This window comes from Drosophila albomicans, chromosome 2L, assembly GCF_009650485.2.
Source record: "Drosophila albomicans strain 15112-1751.03 chromosome 2L, ASM965048v2, whole genome shotgun sequence".
Taxonomy (NCBI): Eukaryota; Metazoa; Arthropoda; class Insecta; order Diptera; family Drosophilidae; genus Drosophila; species Drosophila albomicans.
In genome coordinates, this window is record NC_047628.2 from 26,932,243 (window position 1) to 26,949,104 (window position 16,862).

The 16,862-nt window shown below is 36.1% G+C and overlaps 2 protein-coding genes across 5 annotated transcripts in view; one reads left to right on the plus strand and one right to left on the minus strand.

The window, feature by feature from the left end:
- The window catches only part of LOC117565290 (uncharacterized), a 63,984-nt gene extending 50,134 nt beyond the window's left edge, over positions 1-13,850 (minus strand). Inside the window, exon 1 of one of the 3 annotated variants that reach the window (XM_034244322.2) lies at positions 13,829-13,850. In XM_034244322.2, the coding sequence (XP_034100213.2) occupies positions 13,829-13,835 (7 nt within the window). In that variant the 5' untranslated portion in view covers positions 13,836-13,850. Of the gene's footprint in view, positions 1-2,791; positions 2,977-13,828 lie in introns of those variants that run through there. The other 2 variants (XM_034244321.2, XM_034244320.2) reach the window with 2 other exon arrangements.
- On the plus strand, positions 11,472-15,129 carry LOC127565046 (coiled-coil domain-containing protein 96). Of its 2 annotated transcripts, none has more exons than XM_052002038.1 (3): positions 11,472-13,556; positions 14,443-14,539; positions 14,594-15,129. In XM_052002038.1, the coding sequence occupies exons 1-3, from the start codon at positions 11,559-11,561 to the stop codon at positions 15,073-15,075; spliced, it is 2,577 nt and encodes an 858-aa protein (XP_051857998.1). In that variant the 5' UTR covers positions 11,472-11,558; the 3' UTR covers positions 15,076-15,129. The 2 variants fall into 2 exon arrangements, with proteins under 2 accessions (XP_051857998.1, XP_051857999.1); XM_052002039.1 differs by having other exon boundaries at positions 11,472-11,822.
- Positions 15,130-16,862: the final 1,733 nt, after the last annotated feature.

Below are 16,862 nucleotides of genomic sequence, written 5' to 3' on the forward strand. Positions count from 1 at the left end.
TCTATTGAGGCGCATGCAACATAAATTCAAACTTCTTGGTGTTGGTCCCAGGCATTTGATTTACGGCCACGCGCTGGCAACGCTTACAACAAGGCAATTGAGGCTGTTGTCGTCGTCATCGTCGCCGGTCGTCGGTCGCCAGTCGCCATTGTCGTTGTCGCAGTCAATGCTTCGTTGGAATAATAATGCCACACGCTCTGTTGACCCACATGAGCCACAATGCAGCACTAACATCATTGCCCAAGTGCCCATCAAACTTGATTAGCGGCAACAGCCCCATCTGTCTATGTATTTTGGGTTTGAGTTTTAGGTTTGGGGCCCGCCGCACGCCGTTAGAGCCAGCGCCAAAACAGCTGCCAATTCCCATTTACAAATTCGCACAAACGCTACATAAAGTGTTGCTGCATAGTTTAGCTTTAATGCTACTAGCTAAAGAGTATTTCATTTAAATAGCTCAAATTAAACCACAATTAAATGCCAATAAATATCAGTATAAAATAGTGTAGCATACTTTTAGGGGTGGTGACAAAATAATAAATATTTGTTAAAAATACTAGAATATATTCGAACAAGAAGCGGTTCAATATTTAATTTAACAAATTAATTGAATTACTCAAACTTCAACAAAAATTCATTGCTCCAAATAGCAGTATAAAAAGTGTAGCATACTTTCGAGCGCAGCTGCAAAATGTATATTCGCTAAAAATACTTAAATGTATCAGCATGAAGTTAACTAATATTTACAAATTATTTTGTAATTACTAAAATAAAAAAATTAAATAAAATAAATATATTTTTAAAAACTGTTAAATATTAAGTTCACCAAATTAATTGAACTATTCAAAATTTAACTACAATTCATGGCTCTAAATAGCAGTATAAAAGTGTAGCCTACTTTCGAGCGCAACTGCAAAATAATTATTTGTTAAAAAATCTTAAATATTACAACTCATTCCACTAAATACTAATTTCGAAATAATAAATAAAATAAGTTATGTTATAAATAAATATAAATATATTTTAAAAACTTTTAAATATTGAATATATCAAATGAATTGAACTACTCAAAAATAAACTACAATTCATGGCTCTAAATAGAAGTATAAAAAAACAGAGCCTACTTTTGAGCGCAACTATAAAATAAATATTACCTAAACAAATAATGGTTAATTTAAATAAAATTCATCTATAAACAAAGTGTCCAAAGTGTATAAATACATTCTACTAAGGAACTATTTAATAATTACTTTCAAGCAAAGATTAAAAAGATTAATTTCAATTAAAGTAATTGTAGCATGCTTTTAGGAGCAACTACTTACTAAATATTCACTAACAAAATACTGGTTTATTTGATTTATTCAAGAAATATTTTCAAACATCTTGACAAGCAACTATTTAGTAATTAATGTCACATTACATCATAAACAATATTTTACGCAACAATTCTTCATTGCAATTTTCAGTTGCCTACTCGTTGTTTGTCTTAATTTATGGCAAGAACTTAACTAAATAGCAGCTGGCAAAACAGTTTGGTAAATAATGAAATCAGTTCGGTGTTTGTTTTTGCAACTTTCGACGTGCGAGTGCAAATTATGATTTTCACATTAGGCTAGGTCAGGGCTCTTTGGCATCTAGTTGGTTGTTCAAATATTTATGTTAGTCAATTGCCATTGTTGAATGTTGTTGAACAACAATGACAGCACACACAGCACACAAAACAACAATTGAAAGCGACATAAACATAAATAAATGTAAATCTTGACAAATTTTTTACGCGCTATTTTGCGCACACACAAAAAAGCAATTTAAGCGATTTTTTGTGGTTGTTGTTGTCGATTTGTTTGCACAACAATGGGAAAAGGCAATGCCAGCTAACAAGTCGAGCAGAGATAATAAAGTAACAGCAGAAACAACAACAACAAGACCAGGCGCAATAATAACAAACCATAATAACAACAACAACGAGGAATGGAAAAAAGCAAAACAACAAAAAACGCGGCATCATTGTTTCCATAGCGCGCCTAAAATTATGCAGCACAATATTTATGTACGCGAGCCAGGCAAGTGGACAGAACAGAGCAGAACGATCGACCAAGCGAGCGAAGACTCAAACCACAACCAACTTTAATAATGGGATTGAATGCGGGGCTGGAGTGTGAGAGAGAGACAGAGAGCAAGAATCGACAGGAGGACAGTAGGCAACTTAATTAGGTTAAATTAGACACACAGCCAAACAAAGTAGGCGAGCAGACAAAAAAAATATGGAAAAAATGCGCGGCAATTATGCGGCGGCGACATAAAAATAATTAAAATTATAATAAGCCCAAATGAACTAAATACAAAAATGAAGAAGAAAGTAAAATGTGAATATAAAATACAATTATGCCTCCCGCTTTCAATTCATTCTCTTCTCTTTCTCTTTCTCTTTCTGATGCTGTTGACATTTTTCGGCATATTTTTTTGTTTTTAAGGTTCTATTTTAATTAACCGCAACCGCAGCGCGTCTAAAGCTCTGAAGTTCCTAGCTCAAAACACAAACAACAACATTGACGAGAATAACAACAGCAATAATACAAAATGCTTGACAAATGTTTGAAGCACGCAAAGCGCTTCTATTTTTATGCCTAAAACACATATTTTATTTTTACATTTTTGGTTTATTTTTTTTTTTTTACAATTTATTCAAGCACTAAAAACTCTTGCACTTGGTTTTTTTTTACGTTTGCTTCGTTTTCTTTTCTCTCTCTCTCTTTTTTGTTGTTTTGTTGCTTTCTTTTGTTAAGGAACGTACAAAACTAACACGAAATAACTTTTAGTGCCCGCACACGACACTTGTCCAGCCATAAGTATGTGTGTGTGTGTGCGTGTATGTGTGTGAGCGACTGTCAGTCGTTGGTTTTTTGGTTTCGGTTTCTCGGTTTTGGTTCTGGGTTTCAGTTTGGACCGCGCGCGCGACAAAAACGACGTGCGTTCGTTTCGGAGTGCAAATCATAACTAAAAAAAATTTCCACTTCTTGTGCGATTTCCTAGCACGCCATCCAGTGGCCAAAGATGGAACTACGCTTGCAGTGGACATCAAAGCGCAGGCGTGAGAATTGCACAAGCAAGCGAAAAAGAACTGCACTACGCACTTCGGCTGCTGAGAGCGAGCAAACGCGCTCTCTCTCTCTGCCTCTTTTCGCTCTCGCTCTCAGAGCCGCCCACTCGGGCTGCAGTTGTTTCGTTTGCAGCGTTCCGCGCTGTTAGTTAACAGTGCAGGCAAGAAAGCTTTTCTTTGCTGCTGTTAAAATACTGGGAATTTTGTTGGCGCTCAATTTGCATGAAGCGAAGCAGCTTAAGGCAAATCTTTAAATTATTTAGTGCATACGAAATTAATATAAATTTGTTTACTAATTTACTAAATAAAACTGCGAAATACACTGCTGAAATTTATATTTATTAAGGTTCTTTTGCATGTCAATTACTAGTCTAAACGACTGTCTAAGTTTTCAAATTAATCATACGCCTCGTCACACAGCAGACACATAATTTCTATGCACACATTTGTTGATCTTTGTGCTTACTTATTAAGCGCACAATTAATTGCTTTTAAGCTCACATTGCACAAATGCACACAACGCAGAATAAAAAAAAAAAGAAATTAAATATATGTAAATTTTACTGTCAATGGGAAAACCACTTGAAAATAAATACATATGAGAAATTATCACAATATTTAATGAACCAACAAACCGAAAAGCCAACTGTAACAGCAATAAAAACAACAACAATGGCGACTGCAACTGGAACCCGCATTAAATATAATGCATGATATATGACTTTATCTATTGAATGCACACGGCGGCGAAAAATTGCATAGGGAAAAATGTCAGTCAGAGAGTGTGAAAAGTTCAAAAACTGGTTAAAAATGCCATAATTAAATTTTCTACAGCACGCAATTAATATTTTTTAAATTGAAAGCAAGAAGCCGAAATGAAGTGGAATTATACCAAATGCAATAAAAAACTGAAGAACTGAAAATATAAATATAGTGGGCTTTAATTAAGAGTCCAACCATTTTATATATAAGTATAAATTTATTGCCGGTTCAACTGAAGCATGCAACATTGGTGCATGCAACAACACTCCAACTGAAAAGTGTCGTCTCAACTCGCCATTCAATGCTGCAAAATCCACTTCGAGCCATACATATGCAAATTGTGTGTAGAAAAAAGGGAATGCAGAAAAAAAAATGAAAACCCTGCGCTGACCGAAAAGCATCCTGGGCAAACAACAGTTGTGGGTCAATGGCATTTAACTTCATTTTGTGCTTGCACTGCACACTTGGCTAATAGTTGTGTGTGCTCGTATAATAGACAGACGAGGATAAAGCTAACTTGCGCCACATCAAAAGCGAATTGGAATAAAATATTAGCTAGAATATTGAGAGAAATAAGAAAGAAAGAAAGGGGAGAAATATCCGCTACAAATCTTTACTTAAAGAAACCAAAACAGTGCGGTATTTTTGTTAATATATCATAATAAATTAATATACCGAAAAATACTAAAATATACCAAGAGCTGAATTTCGTACATAACTATACAACTAGATTTTTAATATATCATCAAATATACCAGTTAACATTCTAAAAATATACTTAAATATACCAAAAAGCTACAACACGTAATATATACAAAAATACTAGAGAATACAGCATAGAAAACCTTCGAATATTCAGAAAAAATACTACACCATATTTTTTGTATATTAATATTAGGTTGTTTGGTAATGACATACCGGTTTTTTATTGATTTTTGACGACAATTTTAAAATAGTTAGCATTGTCCGATTTAAGTGCTTTATGTACCGTTCTCTTCGATGATTTTCTGCCATTTTGATGGTAACTTGTATATGCCTCTCCTAAAGAAGTCCTTGTCCCTACTGGCACAAAACTCGGCGATTCGATTTTCACAATCCTCCCTTGAACTCAATTTTTGTCCATCGAAAAAATTTTGCATGGCCAAAAACAGATGGTAATCGCTTGGAGCAATGTCCGGTCTATAAGGTGGATGCATTAAAACTTCCCAACCAAGCTCCCGTAGCTTGTGATGCGTCACCAAAGATGTATGGGGCCTGGCGTTGTGATGATGGAACACAACGCCCTTACGATTCACCATGGCTGCCCGCTTCTGTTCAAGTGCAATCTTCAATCGCTCCAGTTGTTCACAGTAGAGGTCAGAATTGAGGGTTTGGCCATAGGGCAACACTTCATAATGGATAATTCCTCTGATATCCCACCATACACTCAGCAACACCTGTTGCTGGCTTTGCCACCGTTTGAGACGACTCACCGTGCTTCGACCAGGATCTTTTACGCTTTATGTTGTCATATGTGATCCATTTTTCATCACCAGTGACTAACCGATCCAGAAATGAGTCGAGTTTATTACGGTGCAACAAAGATTCACAGATTGATACACGGTCGAAAAGATTTTTTTGGGATAACTCATGAGGCACCCATACACCGAGCTTTTTTGTTAAATTTTTTGACTTTAAATGCCTATGGACGGTTTCCGTGCTTAGTTACAGCTCCTCTGCGATGGTTCTAATAGTCACATGACGATCTCGATCCACTATTTCCATGATTTTATCCGTATCAACGGTCACTGGTCGTCCGAAAGGCGTGGGGGTTTCGGTATCAAAATTGCCACTTTGGAATCGCCTAAACCACTGTTCGGCGGTTTTAATCGAAAGTTTGGTATCTCCTAAGACAGCAATAATCTGTCTGCGAGATTCCGCAGCAGTTTTTCCCTGTGCGAAATAAAATTTTAAAATTGCCCAAATTTCTGCGATTTTGAACTCCATTTCAATCGATTGTATTTTTTTAACGTGGAAGCTCATTTAAACGAACTACATGTCATTTTAAAGGTGATGCCAATACCTTTCAAACGATATACTGCATTGCCAGATATGATTATATTTGACTTCACAAGCGAAGCGCGAAATTTGAATGTAAAAACCGGTATGCCATTACCAAACAACCTAATATATTGCGAGATTCAATATATACTTACAATACTAAAATAATACTAAATATATACTTAAAATAAAGCAGATTGTTAACGAAAATAATGAAGAGAATACATTAAAAATATTTTAATATACCGAAAAAATACAAACATATACTAAAATAATACTAAATATATAGCGTACAAAATAAAGCAGATTGTTAAAGAACGTAATGAAGAAAATACATTAAAAATATTTTAATATACCGAAAAATACTAAAATAGTACTAAATATATAGCGTACAAAATAAAGCAGATTGTTAAAGAAAGTAATGAAGAGAGTACATTAAAAATATTTTTATATACCGAAAATACTAAAATATACTAACATAATACTAAATATATAGCGTACAAAATAAAGCAGATTGTTAAAGAAAGTAATGAAGAGAATACATTCAAAATATTTGAATATACCAAAAATACTAAAATAATACTAAACATATATCGTACAAAATAAAGCAGATTGTTAAAGAAAGTAATGAAGAGAATACATTAAAAATATTTTTATATACCGAAAATACTAAAATATACTAACATAATACTAAATATATAGCGTACAAAATAAAGCAGATTGTTAAAGAAAGTAATGAAGAGAATACATTCAAAATATTTGAATATACCGAAAAATACTAAAATATACCAAAAGCTGAATTTTGTATAAATATACACTTAAAAATACTAGCGAATACAAAATAGACAAATTTGTTAAAATACTGAATGAATACTGAAAGCTATGCTTAGTATATTGATATACTGCAAGATTGAAAATATGGAATAGCGACCAAGTGAACCTCACTATTTAAGGATCAATATCATCTACTTTGTATATTAGCAGAACAACAAGAATTATAATTGGATATCCAAAATAAAGTATAAGAGTCATCTTTGCTTAACTTTGCATCGCATTTAATTAGACAACAGATCCTATTTGAACTTACTCTAAAGTCTGCCCTCAATAGATCACAACAAGTTGAACAGAATTTCGAATTGAGTTTCAGTTGCGGCATCTCAATCAGGTGAGACTCGGCAAATGCCCAAAAGGCCCATAACATAAAGCAACTTTGACTTGTCGCAACTTTGCAGCTGTCATAAAAATGCGCCACGGTCTGTTGGGATTCAGACAGTTTGGGGGCGTGGCACAGCCTCTCCAAATGGCACATAAATTAATAGAAGCTGTTGCTTGGTGCAAACTTTGTTCCTTTTTTTGTTTTTGTGGCGCATACTTAAATCAAAATAAAATACATTTCTCTCGCGCAGAAAAGTTGTGCTTCGGAGTGCGTTTTCGTCTTGATTTTTATTGATTTATAGCGTTAATATTTTTGCTTTAATGCGTCAAATAAATTAAATTGTCTTACGCACCTTTCAGACAGCAGCCGAGCAGCGGGTGAGTAAGAAACTTTTTGCTGCAGAGAAAAAGGGGCAACAAATGCATAACTTCGATTTCAACAGCAAATAAATATTCATAAAAATATATTTTTGCACTCTCAAAAGCACTTTGCGGGCGGATCTTTGCACGCCGCAGCAAAGGGGGAGGAGGCGAAGAGAAAGAGAGGGACAAGTGCTCTGTGCCAAGACACTGAATTATAAATATTCATTTATGCTAAGCGCCGACGCGTGAGCATTTGCAGGTGTCTGTGTGGGCGTCGGACCCCGCCCCGCCTCCTCTCCTTCAACTTGTCTCCATCTCAGGTTGCGTTTCTTCTGCTGCCGTTTCTTGCTGCGTGTTGTGCGCTTTGCGCTGCCACCACAGGGCGTATGATTGATTTAATTACCGCGCAGTGCCAGTTGTCAAACAACCTCAGACCCCCAAAGGCAGCCATTGAATTTACAGCGAATTTTCATATACAATTTTTTGTATTATTTATTTCTCTTTTCTCTTTTCTTTTTTTCATTTTGTTTGTCGCCCACGCAACCTTTTGCTTTTGCCAGCTGAGCAGCGCATATAAATAGTCTGGCGATGAAAATTATTGAAATGTTTGCTGTCAAGCAAACGAACTGCGCACATTTCGCATGTATTAATATTCAGCTGTCATTTTTCCACCGAGAAAATAGCGAAAAAATAACACCGCAGTGAACTTCAAGTCTATCAAAGTTGGCTAGCAAATTTGACCAATAAATTTGATTTTTCCTAGTAAATGCAATGCTTAAACTTAAAGTGATTTTTATTTCCATCAGAGTTTTTGTAACCATTGCTCTCTACAAAAATATTATTATTCTCATCTATATTTATTTATTTTGAAGTGCAGTTCTCTCGAAGTAAATAAAGTGTTGAAACCTGCTTCAATTTCTTAACGTAAACAGATTTAAAACACCCAAATTTAAATGATTTCATACAGCAATAAATTAAATTCATTAAATAAAAAAAAAGGTTCTGTATGTATGCATTAATATTCAGTTCTCATTTTCATAAAAAAAAGTAAACCAAGTAAGAAAGCTGCAGTCGAGTGTGTTTGACTGAGAGATACCCATTTCGAGTAAGAGCAAAACATAGTCTGTAAATATACTGAATAATATTACAAAAATAATAAAATATACAGCATAATATACTGCAATATACCTTAATATACCAAATAATATACTGCAAATTGCTAAAAATATACCAAATACCATATTTGGTATATCGATAAAATACTACATTCATAATATAGGTAATATATAATATACATAATATAGGAGGTCAAAAACATCAGAACATACCAAATATTATACCACAAAAAAAAAATAAAATATATGGGATAAAATATACTAAAAAAATACATGAATGTACCAAATAATATACTACAAATTACTAAAATATACCAAAGACCATATTTGGTATATCGACTAAATACTACATTTATAATAATCAAAAATATTGGAGCATACCAAATATTATACCACAAAATATACCAAATATCGTATTTGGTATATCTTCGAAAAACTATTTTTAGAATATACCATAGAGGACAAAATATACCAGATTGTCAGTCAATGCAGCTAAGACACGATTGCATTTGGATTAATTTACCACTCAAAAGTATTTTTAAAATAACTTCTACAATTTTCCCAGACTCTATGTGTTCATCAAAAATATATATACTTTATGGGGTCGGCACAAATTAATAGCATTCTACCCTATTGGTAGCGGGTATATAAAAGAGAAAAATATATATTTAAACCAACTTTTACTCTAACAAAGTTAACTATAATATTTGAACTAATAAATTAGAAATTTGTTCTGTGAAAATACCAATTTAAATATGACTGCAATTAATTTGCAATCGATTTGTCTGAATTAAAAACGTCTGCATTAAAAAGTTAACTTTTTTTTAGAGAAATTTCCGATCTTAATACGAACTTCAATAATGTTCTAAATTCAAGTTGCATTTTAGTTTATTTTTAGATTGCACTTTGCTATGCAGAATTGTGTGCTTCATTAAAATAGCATTATTGACATATTTGAAATTGCAACTTGCAGCATAAATACAAAAATTGATTAAGCTTTCTTCTGCAATCAACGAGTGTTTGCCTAATTTGAGTGCAGCAGCTCAGCTCTTTAGTTGTTTGTCATTGAGTGTGTTGTGATGAGCTTTTTATAAAGCAAATTTGAAACGCATCATAATGCTATTTAATAGCATTTGTGTTGTTCTGCAAATTGTGCTTTGTTTGTTGGCAAATTATCAGCATGAGTTTTTCCCAGAAAATTGTTTATCGCATTTGTCTCGGTTAATTGTGAGCAAAGCAAAGAGATCCGGGAATGCAAACGCAAAAGCAAACGCTTGCAAATCTTATCTTGTTTCGAAATTTATGCGGCAGCTACAGTTGCGATTGTTCCTGTCCCAGTTACAGTTCCAGTTGTCGTCGGTATTGTTGGTGTTGGTTGAGCTAAGCGCTAACGCCCGCATACACATAATTTCCGTTTTCCTTTGTAGCGCCCACAGCGGCGGCAAACAAACAAGCGGCAGTCGTACTTCATGTAATCAACATTTTAATTGCGGAAACGGAACTCACACACGCACACCCACAAGCACACACACACACACACATGAATGTACAAACAGAGAGAGGAAGAGTGCAAGCATATCTGTTACACATTACGCATACGCAATGTGTGGCTGTTGCTTTTGAGTTGTTTTCTTTTTTTTTTCTTTCGTTTTGCAGGTGTTGCATCAATCGTTGTCTGCATTAGTGAGAAAACATTTCTCAGCGAATTCATTACATCAACTGCACACAAACAAAATATATAACGAAGAAAGTTTTAGGCAATTTGCCAGAACAGAAATCCACACACAAGCATAATATATACATATAATAAAAACGAAAACGAGAGCAAAATATTCCCCAAGCATTTGCTGCAGCTTGTAACGAGCTCTTGACTGCATTGGGAAACACACAAACTGAACTTAAACGAATTTGCGAATATGCAGCAACAGCAGCAGCATCGACATCGACATCGACAACGTCGCCAGGTGAGACGAGTCCCAAAAAAAAGAAGAAAAAAGAAAATTGTGCACACATAGATAGATTTCTCTGGGCGGAAGAAGAACGAAACACTTGAGCGACAATAGCAGCCCCGAAACTCGTTTTGAGCGCACATTCTTTTCCCTCGTCTTGTGCTTCGCTTTTATTATCCTTCTGCTGGCTGCCGCAGCAGACATGATAAATTCTCTTTAGTATGCGGCATACATGAGTGATGATATTAACCAACACAACAGGCCAGAGCAATGAAGCAAACAGGGCGCAACTGGCTGCCAACCGAGCAGGTATTGCCGACAGAACAAGTCAGACAGCCAAGTTGGGCAACTAAAGCGAGACTAGTTCAAGAGAGTGATATACCAAAGAATACCCTAAGTGCAAGGTTTATTTGTCTTCTCATTATTGTTGGATATGTGGAAACATATATTTTAAGTTCAGTCGATATACATATTTAAACTTATTTCTTTAATGTGAATTAATAGTTTGCTTAAGCTATAGAGTTTCAAAAAAGGTAAAAGAGTTACCCTTGAATAAAAACAAAACAGTGCGGTATTTATTTTAAAATATACTGAATTAATATACCGCAAAAATACTGAAATATAACCAATGCTATTGGTATATTGATATTATACTTCATTAAAAATACCATTGAGTGCAAAATCCTGTATTTGATATATTGATATAGTACTACATTAAAAATACCATTGAGTGCAAAATATACCAAATTGTCAGCTTCTAAGACCCCTAGAAAGAAAGCGATTTTTTCCCATACAAAAGTAATACCTTTTACTCTTTTTTCATAACCACAAAAAGAAAAAGGTAATACAGTAAAAAGAATTTAAAGATAAAAAGATGATATTTAAATACAAAATACTGCAACTGAATTTCAATGATTTCAAATTAACGATCTTATCTTAGCAATCTTTTTGTTAGTTGACATTAAGTAAAGAAAAAGTCTATGCTTTGATTAATTCATTACACTTTTTGTTTGATTAAACATTCATTTATTTCAATTGTCTTTCGTTTATTTTCTGAATTAATACGACATCTTAAACATGAGTTCCCAGAAGCATAGACGAACAAAAAAGAAGCAAAAGCTTAGTACTTCATCCTCATTGAGAGTCACAAGTCTTGCTTTAGACACCGACTTTACAGAGATGAAGTTGGAGGATTTTACCACTGCGAAGTCATTAAGTCAGCTTCGATCCTCAAAATCGATGCAAAAAGTTGGGGATGTACCAAAGGATGGCAAGAAAAAACAAAAGGCGCGAGTGCCAACTACGACAGAGATAGAGATCAAAGTAAATAAAACGAATAAAGTGAGTAAGAAAAAGAAACCCAAAGCGAATGCAGCGAGTCAAGAAAATAAATCAAGTAGTGAGACTCGAACGAGTAGAATAAGTACAGCGAGTAGACAGAGCGAAGGAAGTCGAAATAGCCGTGAGAGCAGAGTGGATAGCAAAGCGAGTAAAGCGAGCACCAAGAGCAAAATGAGTGAGAACAGCAAAGAGAGCAAAGAAAGTAAGAAAAGTAAAGAGAGTAAAGAAAGCAAGGAGAGCAGAGTTAGCGTGGAGAGTAAAAATAAAAGTAGCCGAGAGAGCAGGTTGAGTTTAGGCAGCCAGGCGAGTCATGCCACACGAATGACGAGAGCGAGTTTGGAGCGATTGCAAAGCCGAGGAAGTCGATCGAGTTTAATAAGTATATCGAGCAGAGAGAGTTACGCAACATTACAGAGTAGAAGCAGTCAGTTTCGTCGATCCTCGACCGTATCCAGACAGATCAAAGCCTACGCAAGTGCACACGCAATAAAGAGCCGAGCTACCACAGACAGCAGTCAAATGTCGACACCAAGGAAAACCAATCGTCGCATGTCACCGATGAGTCCGCGATCATTGACACTCGTTGAAGTTACACCGCTGAGAAAAGCTAAGAAATCTGAAAAAGTGGTGGAAGAAGCAAAGCCAAAACCTGTCGAGGAAGAAGAGGAAGATATTTTGCACTTTGATGATACGTCGGAAACGTCGCAAGTCGATACCATAGAGTACGTTGAAGAAACCGAGGATATTGCTATACGCAGACTAATGATGGAGATGCTAACAATGCCCGATATCAACGAGTTGTCCGAGACGAGTTTGCCGATAACGCCCAAAGAAGAAGAAGTACAACAAATAAAAGAAGTGAAAGAGAAGCAAATTCAACCACAACTAGAAATTGAAGAATCTTTAGAAACTGAAGATGCTGAGGAAGCTGATGAAGAGGAGGAATCTGACAAAGAGTCGATCAGCTTTGCTCCAGTCAGTCATCACTCGCTGAGTTTCCTAAATCTTTCCAGTCTGAGCTCATCTGAACATACGCTCTTCATGGTGCCATCTCCGCAGGATAATGAATCGATGTTCTCGACTATTACACAACAACTGAACGCAGTTAAGGTTCGAGGCAGTCAGGTGGATTTCGTGGAAGCCTCCGAACTGGAGAGTCGCAATCTCATCAAAAGTATTTGCCTGCAATTTATGGAGGAGGCCATCACACGCACTGTCGCCATGTGCGAGGCCCCCTCCAGGAAATTGCTGCAACGACTTGATAAGCTCAAAATGTGGAAAAAGTTGCGTAAACTCTTCATTCACATCACCGATGAGAGCGCAGTACGAGAGAAACTCTTGAAATGGACTACGGAGCATTTTCTGAGGAAAAAACGTTACGTCTTTATACGCAAATCGAAAAAGAAATTCGATGAGATCAATTATCAGCGTTTTCACAGCGCCCTCGTTGAGTTGGATAGACAGCTGGAAATCGAACAGCAGACGAGTGAAAAGACTGAATTTCAAATATCGAAATTGAAGCAACAGCACATAGAAAGGGAAGAGTATTGCAATCGTCGGCTGCGCGAATTTGAGAGCATCGTGCGAGAAACTTTGCTGCACAACGATAGTTTTGCGCATCTGACGAGCTCCGTGGATAATCTGCTGACGACAATGAGCAAAGTACGCAACGAAGTCTCCGATCTGCGACTGGAACTGCTTTATGCTCAACATCGATTTGCAGATATGATAATTGTAAGTGTCTAAATAGTTGAATACTTAAGATTCATTTGATGTGTATAGTAGAGACTCTATACTTTTGAAAATGTGGAAAAGGGTCTATCGATGTATAAAGTATAGAGTATATTCTGAATAAGTGTCAAGTCCATTTAGACCTATCCTTCAATCTTCCCGTCCATCTGCATTAACATTAAGATCTCGATGCGAGACACGAAATATTTTTTCATATTTTCAGATTGTTTTCAGAATTTAGCTTCTCCTATTAAAAATAAAAGCTTGAAACTTACCAGACATTGAAAGTGTGACGTCTTATATTCATGCTTCAAATTTCATTTCGATTGCAGCACACCTATAATAAATGTAAGGGAACAAAAATTATTAAAAAAAAAACTTGTAATACATATTGATTTACTAAATAGTGACGATAGTGAAGGGTCTATAGCAACCAAAACTTAACTGTAGCTTTCTTACTTGGCATACAAAGAGTAAAGCTTCATATTTAATATGATTAAAAGAAGGGTCTTCTACTGTCACAACTTGATATTAGCTTTCTTACTTGTCTTTGCTAGAACAGTTTAGTATTAATGATAGCAAAAAAAAAATAAGAATATAGCTGGAAAGTAAAGGGTCTATTACAGTTAAAACTTGGCTTTATCTTTCCCTTTTCGGTTTTATTACCTTTGCAGTATTTAATATATAAACTTAAAAAGTGAATGGTCGAATACTATCAAAACTTCAACGTCCTTATTCGTTATTGTCCACAAGGCTTAGCATTTGGTATTTAATGTAGTATGATATAAACCATCACATACAAATTGGGATTAAGTTCTAGGAGTTATGAATGAAAGGGTCTAATACAGTCAGAACTTGACTGTAGCTTTCATATTTTTTTTTTTTTTAGAAATCCGAGGAGCTGGAAGATCTGGGCGATGGTCTGAAAATGCGAGAGTTTCTCATTCGCCAAGCGGACACACAAGTGCTTACTTTGAAAATTGAAGGTTAGTCTCTTGGAAATGAATTCATGAAAGATTACTAATAATATTTGCTTAAAGAGCGCAACAGTGATCTCAATCGCCTGCATACGAAATGCAACGATGATGTTCATGCTCTGGCCCATTTGAAGAACAAGGAGCACATGTGGCGCCATACACATGAGCGAAATGTGAGGCATCTGCAGGACTGCATCGATAGGAATACGAAATTTCGCGAGCAGATTTATCGGGGGAAACTCGAGCATAATGCCATCAGTCGAGAAATTAGCAAATTGAGATTCGACGGCGGTCTCATGCAGTATCCGGCGTTGCTTGAAGACTTTGATCAGACTGTCAGCGATTTGTATGCAAAACGCAAATCGGTCGAGAAGCTGCGAAACACGCACAAGAGTCTGCTTAATCGCATTCGTTTGGCCGAGCAGCTTGCTGACGCGGTGTCCAGGCGAAAGAGCATCAAATCAACGGGGAGTATCCGAAAATCAACATTATTAGAAGCCGCCGATTTAGCCAAACAATTGCGAATCAGCGCATTATCAAAATAATAATTATTATAAATGTTATATTAATTATATTATTATTTATTCACTTTTTTATAATTACGCGTTTTCTTTTGTAAAGATAAGTAATTATTACATATATTTTAAGTAGACAATTCGAAATCTAATTCTATTATAATTTTCTTCTCTTCTACGGTTCAGGCCAAAATTTTTAGTTTGAATAGAATAAAAAAATTAGGAAATTTTATGGATTTTCATTTAAAACGTTCTTTCCATTCCTATTCTTTTGTGACATAGTCATATATTATATTTAAAAATCTATTAAATCCCTATTCATATCTTTCCATTGTCAATATTTTTTTAAATGCTGCCATAAAGAACCTCAGGAAGTTAATTTTTTTAAGTTTACTTCTATTTTGTAATGTACTATTATATTATTCAGTCTTATATACAGAGAAAGCTATTTTGTGGACAATTTTTTGGTGCTAACCTTTAACATACACAAATTTATAAGAACACTTTAACAATCTTTTATAGTTTTGTTATATTCTATTCTTTGCTGCCTTACTTCATAAACTTGTTATATCATACATCCTAAATTTTGTGCTTTCTCTTGCAAAACAATACTATTCGAATTCTATCCCCCGTTTTCTATTTGATTTCGCTTTTTCCTTAATCCGTTCCATCTACCTTAACGTCTTTGGTTGTAATGTCGCTGAAGAGAACTGCAATTTCCTGCCCATTCTTGGCCCAATATCATAATAAGTGCCACTCTACTAAATACATAATAACAACGATAGCAAAAGCTGTCATGGCCATTGCTCGTACACTTCCTTCTCTCTCTCTCTCTCTCTCTCTTTTGTTCTCTACCTATCTCTTTCTCTTTAACTCCCTCTCTACCTTTCTCGCTCTGGCAACCGCACAGCGGGACATGTTCTGCCTGCTCGCATATAGAAAAGTCATGTTTTGCATCTTTTGGCAGCTGCCATATATCTTGGTAGGGTAACCCAAACAAGACTAACAAACATAGGATACATAGTCAACTGCACGCACACACACACACAAGCCTACACAGGTGGCAGCACACTGTCAGTGTATTAGGTCTGTGGCCAGCACTAACGACAGCTACAAAAACAACAGAGTTAAGAGCACAAGGAGTAGTTGAAGAGGACAAAGAGGAGAGGGGCATGAGGTAGGCTGGGTGCCACCTCAGTGGCAGCTGCATGCAGATGAGCAGCAGTCAGAGGAAGAGGAAGAGAAGGAGAGAGAGAGAGAGAGAGAGAGGCAGGCAGGAAGAAGGCAAACCAACGACGTGGACGTCTCCTTGGTATGCACAATTCATGTTGCACTTAAGCAGCAACAACAACGAGGAGAAGGGGAGCAACAACAACGTAGAGAGGAGAAGTAACAGCAACAACAACAACAACAATGAGAACAACAACAAAAAGTGAGTTTAGCTGCTGGAACAAGAAGTGGCGAATACTAATAGCAAAGAAGCTGTGCCGCCAACGGTGGCATGCAACCAGCCAGGCAGCCAGTGTGTGGCAGCCACAGCAGGGTTAATGGCAAAGGTGCTGATGCTGCTGCTGCTGCCGCTGCCCCTTTGACCCCCCCTCACCATGCCGTTGACCCAGCGTCGTCTGCACTCCTTTCTTTTTCATTTTTTTTACCTTTTGCTCAGCTCGTTTATTTTTTTTTTTCGTTGTTTTTCACGTGTGTTTGGCACGCATGTTGCAAGCGCTTATCGCCTTCGTCAGCATGGGGCAACCACTCACCTTGCAGGTGAAGGCGGAAAAGGAGTGGGAAGAGACGTTTTTGGTTTTACTTCAGTT